The sequence below is a fragment of the Contarinia nasturtii genome, unplaced genomic scaffold (assembly GCF_009176525.2).
Source record: "Contarinia nasturtii isolate CC-2019 unplaced genomic scaffold, AAFC_CNas_1.1 Cnas_scaffold_1429, whole genome shotgun sequence".
NCBI lineage: Eukaryota > Metazoa > Arthropoda > Insecta > Diptera > Cecidomyiidae > Contarinia > Contarinia nasturtii.
In genome coordinates this window covers 1-7,767 of record NW_022198766.1, presented here as the reverse complement: position 1 = coordinate 7,767, position 7,767 = coordinate 1, and the positions used below count along the sequence as shown (strand labels likewise).

The following is a 7,767-nucleotide window of genomic DNA, read 5'->3' as shown; positions in this document are numbered from 1 at the left end:
TTACGCATGTGGTTTTTTAACTGCATTGATTGGTGCATCAAAACTTTACAGATGTAACATTCATAGTGGCGTCGACTACAATACTTTTCATGTGCATTCTTGTCGTCTTCGTTTGCAAATCGACGATAGCATTTGATGCAACGAATTGGTCGCGGTTTGGCATGCATTTTCAAATGTGTCTTGAGCTGACATTTCAAAACAAACTTCTTATCACACACTTTGCATTGAAACTGTTTTTCGCCTATGTGCTTCAATTGCATGTGGTATTTCAAATGACTTTTCTTGAAACATTTGTACGGGCAGAGATAACATTCGAATCGTCGACGGTTGCATCGATCCTCATGCGTTTTTTTACAGCTTTCTTCAGCAAATCGTTGTCCACATTTTGAGCAGGCAAACGGTAGATGTTTGGTGTGAGTGCGCAAATGTTGGCAAAGATGATATTTTCGTTTAAATGTTTTTGAACAAACGCGGCATTGGAAAGGCTTCTCATCACTATGGATTGCCATGTGTTGTTTGAGACTTGCCAAACGATCAGTGGTGTATTTGCATACAATACATTGGTATTGTCGTTGTTGGCATTGATTTTCGTGTTCGATCTTTTCGACTTTTTGTTCGAATCCTCGACGACACTTTGGACAATGGAATGGATATTCATTGGCATGGACTTTCTTGTGTCGATTCAAAGCATGCTTGTGTGAAAAAGTCTTTGCACATATTTCACATGCAGAAGGCTTTTCACCGGTATGGATTCGGAGATGTGAATTGAGAGTTCCTTTGTGTGATGTTGTATAACTACACAAATGACATTTGTGAATCTTTGGCTTCTCTTCTCCAATCCGCTTCTTTGATTTTGATTTCCGTCCACGTTGCCCTTTGTTATTGTGTGTATTTTGTCCTGAACGATGTCGACGATCACCACTTCTATTATCGCCTTTGCGTTGATTTGAACCATCATCTTGTGTCGATGAGCACCAATTCTTCTTCGAACACTCTTCTTCATCTTCACTCTTGATTTCTTTCTTCACACAATCAAGATCGTATTTCGTGCTCGACTCGCTGTCGCTCTCGCTCTCGGACTTAACCGTGCCATTTACATTAATCGATATTGGTGATGGTGCTGGCGAAAAATGAATCAATTCAGCGCCATCTCTTGGCTCCTCTTTGACAACGACTTCTTCTTTGATTGTAACCTTCGATGCTGCATGCTTGCACTTGCACCTGCGCTTGCTCTTTCCACCTAATGTACCTTTGACTGAATACGGATTCATTGTGATTTTGACCAACTACGCGAGGAAGAAAAAATAAAACAAACTCATTTAAGCTTTTAGGCGACATAAAATGCATATGCTTTTGATGGAAATGGATTTTTTAATTAAAATCTGTATTAAGTCTGATTGAAAACATACAAAGAAGAATGAGACCAATAAAAATATCCGAAATCCCAAAAATTGTCCTGTATTTTATTATTTGCCATGACTCACGGCCCATGATTTACTTAAAAAATGTAACATAACCTCTCCGAAAATACTAAATACCCAAATGTAGCGCTAGCAAAATCGCCGAGTGTCACCAAAACATTCAATTCGTCTAATTTTATTAAAGTCAATTGGTTAAACTCTTTTTTGGAATGAACAATTGAACATTGTCAAAAGTGCAAATACAAACGAATAAAACTCACCTTTGAAATAATGAATTTGTTTGTTCAGAGATCGTATGCAATTATGCTCTTCAAAAAACGTGCTTCTTCCTACAATTGCTGCCTGCTTGTGACTGATCAGTTTCTCTTGTACGCAATGAATCAGCATAATCGACGGCCATTGTACAAAATACGTTTTTTACGTCGTTTGCGTTGGTAACAATTCTGAAGTGAAGTGGACTGCCATCAATTGCCTGCGAATTGAATTACCTTCAAGCGTAAATATTCTTGATTTGTTTTTGAACAAATTAAATTGATTGAAATAATGCAATAAATCGTGAAATTATATGAAATCCTTTATTTTTCAGTCTTAATATTCAAAAAAATTTTTTTTAATTAAAATTACTTCTGCTAAAGCAGTAGCACTGCACCGAAATCAAGACGGCGATTTTAAAGATTTCGCTTCAATATTCCAATTGGTTACATTTACACAATTGACAGCAACCGAAAGATTGGTTAATAGAATTGCGCGCTTCGCAAAGCATCATCATCATTCACAGACCTCATTTCGATATAACTGAACACATCAGCTATTAGCTACTATTAAAAATCATTACCCATTGTCATTTTGTGTGTGAAAAAGTTAAAATTCGAGAAGATTGTTCTACTTGAAATAGTCAACCGATCAAGGTATTTGTTTGTATCCATTTCTTCAATTGTGCAAGAACAACCACCTTCCACTAAATCCTAACCTCAATTTTCAGTACAGCAAAAACAACGAAACAAGACATGTCATCACCAAGCGACGATCCAAATGATATTTTCGCCTACATCGGCAAAAAGCTGTATTTAAGCACTGAACTGGCCGATGTGCACTTTGTGTTCAAGCCCAAAAACGAGCCGATCGTTCGAGTTCCGGCGCATAAAACTTTGTTGGCCGCTGCCAGCAATGTATTTGCCACAATGTTCAACGGGTCGTGGAAGGAGAAGAATGAAGTGCTAATTGTGGACGTGTCAGCCGCCGTGTTTGAGGAATTTCTTCAGTTTTTTTACTTGGATCGTGTGCAATTGACCAAGGAAAATGCTGGCAAAGTCATGAACCTCGGCAATATGTACGATATGGGCACATGTATGACGGTGTGTGAGAAATTCATGAAAAGACACCTCGACGAAGAAAATGTGTGCGAGTACTACGGTTTGGGTATTCTACTCGATCGACCAGGCCTCACGAGCGCATGTGAAGACATAATCGGCGCTGAAACAATGGCAGTATTGAAATCGGCCAGCTTCCAAAATTGCGACAAGAAAACAATGGATGCCATTTTGAAACTCGATTGGCTATCATGCTCTGAAATTGAACTATTCGAAGTTATGTCGTGGGTTAAAACGGCGAGCAAAAAGGAAATTTTGACCAAGCGAATTGTACAATCTCGTCTCGGCAAATCTTTCCAAGATTTTCGATTTGGATCGATGACATTAAACGAATATGCCACTCTCATTCCATCGTATGGAAAAACATTTTCATTCGACGAACAACAGGACATCATTCAAATGATTGCGGACGAGGATTTCGAGTCAAAGATGTTTGATGGAAATCGAGAAAAACGCTGTGAAATGGATCCATGGGACATGAGAGAATTGGTTGAGTGTGATCGATTCCGTTCGTGCGATGAAGAACCATACTTCGTTCAAAATTTGGAAACAACCACATTCTCGATCAATGAAGCGGCTTTTTTAAGTGGATTCTCAACCGTCCGTTTATACGAATACGCTCACTCTCATTTTTACAAAGAAAAGTATTATCTCTCAGCAAACATAACGATCGTCAGAATTTCAATTGCAACGGACCCATCCAGCGACGAAGATGTTGTTTTATACAAAGAAAAAGAAACACTGTATTCACGTCCATCGCAAGTATGGTTGACAAATCCAATTTTTATCAAACCATCATTCAAGTACGAAATTCGATTGAAGCTAAAACCACCCAAAAATTGTGCTTCTGATAGCTTGTTGAAGTCCAAAGTTCGAACTGATTTCGACTTCATCCTACAATTTCATGGTGATGAAGATGATCAAGATGTGAGCAGAGGTCTGATCTCACAACTGAACTTCTACCGAATTTGATTAAAATTAAGCAAATGAAATCCAAAAGGAACTCCGAACATTTTCATTGTTTGTCACTTTTTTCTTGAATTAAAATTCAATAAATAATAATTAATTCAAAAATACTTCCATGGAATTTCAATGTGTTTTTGTAGAATACTGATCGTTGTAAGTTCCAAATGGAAGGTAGGGCGAACAGACACACAATCGTGGAAAGAAATGAAGATAATAATTACGTCGATAGCTCATTGAATATCATGTTTTATTGCACCAGATACAGTCGGTTTGATTTTTCCCATACGCTAACGGTGGCTCATAACTGGGAAGAGTGAAATCTGAAGAAAAATGATGTAACATTTATTAATTTCATTGTTCAACATTTTCAACATTTAAATGAAAAAAATTTCTATCACTGTTCGAATTGAAATCGGTTTCAACGCTGTCAACCTCTTCCAATGGAAACTCAAATACTGCGCTAGCAATGGGCACTAATGTAATGGCACCAAAAATCGAAATAACTATGAATATGATTGCTAAATTGACTCTTACAACTGCTTGATAGCTTATGATTGGAGTACGGTTGATATACTATGGCGTGAGACATAACAACGATACCTAAATTACCTATAGTAAATTCCAAAACTCAAAAAATAAACATCGCACAAAAGGTGCATGTTTCAAAGAGACTTATTTCCTTATTTGATAATCAAATTTTGAATTTATTTTTGTTCTTGTTGTAACAGTTCTAATTCCTTCTAAAGAAAGACTAAAGATCGAAAGAAACTATGCAAATATTTTTTTAGATAGATGAGATTATTCAATGTATTTTATTTGAATTAATAACATTTTCGATACAATTCATTTGATGCATTTTAGTAATGACTTGGAAAAGTAATGTAGATATCATGATTTTATTTGAAATGTTACTTTTTGACGTAGAGCAATTGCGGGAATAAAAGGGGGGAGCCGAATGTTGTTGATTGAATTTTTGATTCAAGCCTTCACTTCTGGTGATGAACTTTATTTATACGGAGATTTATTGCTCCGAACGATGAACATTCTTCATGTGATTATTTGCGTTGCTTTTTAATGAAAAGCGGGAATTGCACCATTTGCATGGAAATGGTTTGTCACCAGTATGATGATTTCGCATGTGGCTTTTTAACTGCACTGGACTATGTATCAAAACTTGGCAGATGTAACATTCAAAGTGGCGTTGATTGCAATGCTTTCCATGTGCATTCTTGTCGTCTTCGTTTGCAAATCGACGACAACATTTGGTGCAACGAATTGGGCACGGTTTCGCATGAATCGTCAAATGTTTTTTCAAATCGCCTTCCAAAACAAATTTCCAGTCACACACATTACATTGGAATTGTTTTTCGCCTGTATGCTTTGTTTGCATGTGGTATTTCAAATGACCTTTCAGGAAATATTTGTATGGGCAGAGATAACATTCGTATCGTCGACGGTTGCATCGATCCTCGTGTGATTTTTTAATGCTTTCATCAGCAAATCGTTGACCACATTTTGTGCAGGCAAACGGTAGTTGTTTGGTGTGAGTGCGCAAATGTTGGCGAAGATGATTTTTTTGTATAAATGTTTTTGAACAAACGCGGCATTGGAAAGGCTTCTCGGTACTATGGATTAGCATGTGTTTCTTGAAATCTGACAATTGATCAGTGGTGTATTTGCATACAATACATTGGTATTGTCGTTGTTGGCATTGATTTTGGTGATCGATCTTTTCGACATCTTGGTTGAATCCTCGACGACACTTTCGACAATGAAATGGAAATTCGCTGGCATGAACTTTCTTGTGTCGATTCAAATGACCTTTTTGTGTAAAAGCCTTGGCACATATTTCGCATGCAAAAGGCTTTTCGCCGGTGTGGGTTCGTATATGCGTAATGAGCATAGATTCATACGAAGCAGCATAACTGCACAAATTGCATTTGTATTTCCTTTTATTTTTTGCTTCGGTTGAATCAATCTGAATTTTTGCATTGTCATTTTTCTTCGTTCCTATTTTCTTTATTGCTTTTGTCTTATGTGCGTGCTGTTCTATGTTGCCATTTGGGTTTAGTCTTGGGTTGGCTCCAGTTGTACCATCGTGGCCATCGAAGGCATTGTCATTTACGTTTTCATTTTCTGGTGCATCACATTTCTTCTTCGAACATTCGTCTTCCTCGATCTTCATCTTTGTTTTGACATAATCAGGCTCGCTTTTCAAATGCAGTTCGTCATCGCTCTCGCTCTCTGATTTAATCGTGCCAATTGCTTCGATTGGCGATGGTGGTGGTGAGCATTGAACCAAATATGCGTCATCAATTGGTTCCACCTTTTCCACTTTGACGTCGTTTTCGATTTTGATTAAGAACTTTGAGTTGCTCGGCTTTTGCTTTCGCTTGCGTTTAACTCGACCATCTGAGGTGTGAAGGTACCCACTGAATTGGAAACCATGGTGATTCTGTCTTAAATCTGTAAGTAATATATTGGAATTTATTAGTTTTAAAATGGAACAATCTGTTATGAAATCAGATATTGCACAACAAAATCCATATGATCAATGCAAAGAGCTACATTTGTTCATTTTTTCAACATTCGTGTGTTTCAAAAAAGTGCCAATAACTTCACGAAAAATATACTTAAAATGAAGAATTATGGTTTTGTTGTGAGCAAGATGTTTGTATTAGTGATTTAATGATAAACATCAATTGCAACACCATAATGACGAAAAATTTCAAGCAAATGTCAAACAAGCGACTCGGCATAGAACGTGATGTCATGGAAGATTTTGGTGAACAAAGAATGTTCTAGAGAAAACTAGCATATTCCCAGAAACACCAAACTGTATTGAAAATCGAGAAAATCCATTCTCTACTGGACACAACAGATGTTTTCAATCCAAAATTGGTTCGATTAACTATGAATTCATATGTAAATGCCAAAAAATGTAGGGGTAATGGGGGCAGAGTGATACACGGGGCACACTGATACACCCCAATTTTTTTTAAAACGGTAACACAAAATGTCAAACTTTTGTTGTATTCAAATCAGCTGTTAATATGCATTGACTGTGAATTCTATGTAATTACGAACTTCAGTGGCAGCATTATTTGGGACTTGAACTGAGTTACGAGTAGTATCATGCAATTTGGCAAATACTGAAGTTGACGGTTGTTCGTTATGCGCCAATTGTGCCTGTGGATATGGATTATTTTCAATCGGAACGTTTGAAATGCTTTGAATAATTTCATTCACAATTTGTTCCTTATTCACTGTTTTAATAAAGTCCATTCGCTTCAAGATGGGATCGAAAAATGCCCATCGAATGGAAAAAACCAATAAAAAAAATCTAATGATGCAGAAAGTTAGGGTTTTCAATCCTCTTTCAAACGGTATCCAAAGTTTTCCGATATCTTTTCATTTGGCTATAATATTCCAAATTGAAAAAAAGTGTATCAGTCTGCCCCCACCTCCTCTAATAACTATTATTATTCCAAAAATTGAGAATGAGCGATCAAAATGATTTTATTGAAAAATTCTCAAAGAAAATTGTTAATTTACTTGTTTGGACTGGAACTAATTCAATTATGTCTTTTCACTGTCTGATTCTCACTCCAAAATAATGGTTAAAAATCACCTTTAAATTATTCAATATTTTTGGGCGCAAATAGAGTGCAATTACATGTTACTCTTTCCAATGGCCATCTTTATCTGTCTGCTATGCTTTTATTGCGCAGTGCTCTCAATGAATAAGCTCAATTTGTGAAGTTGGCAACGACAGCAATGTCTGTTTTGGTATTTTAACGAACCAGAATGAAGTTGGCAGTGCTTAAATTCAAAATTTCAGATTAAACCAACGATTTTCAAAAGAAAGTCGTTAATCATTTTTTGAAATAAGCAATGGAACTTTAATTGAATTGAAGTTTTTACCTTAAATTTTAAAGTTTTAAATGGAGTCAAAAAATGAGGAGTGAAAAAGATGCAAATGAAGAAAACTTTGGATGGGTTTATTCAAT

The 7,767-nt window shown here is 36.5% G+C and overlaps 2 protein-coding genes across 2 annotated transcripts; one reads left to right on the top strand and one right to left on the bottom strand.

Moving 5' to 3' along the window:
• Nucleotides 1-49: 49 nt before the first annotated feature.
• Nucleotides 50-1,271, bottom strand: LOC116346096 (zinc finger protein OZF-like; the record flags this gene model as incomplete). Its single annotated transcript, XM_031775999.1, has 1 exon — nt 50-1,271. A coding segment is annotated over exon 1 (1,222 nt), but the record flags the coding sequence as incomplete, so codon positions are not given.
• Nucleotides 1,272-2,428: 1,157 nt separating this feature from the next.
• Nucleotides 2,429-3,763, top strand: LOC116346095 (BTB/POZ domain-containing protein 1-like). The gene has a single exon (XM_031775998.1). The coding sequence runs from the start codon at nt 2,429-2,431 to the stop codon at nt 3,761-3,763; it is 1,335 nt and encodes a 444-aa protein (XP_031631858.1).
• Nucleotides 3,764-7,767: the final 4,004 nt, after the last annotated feature.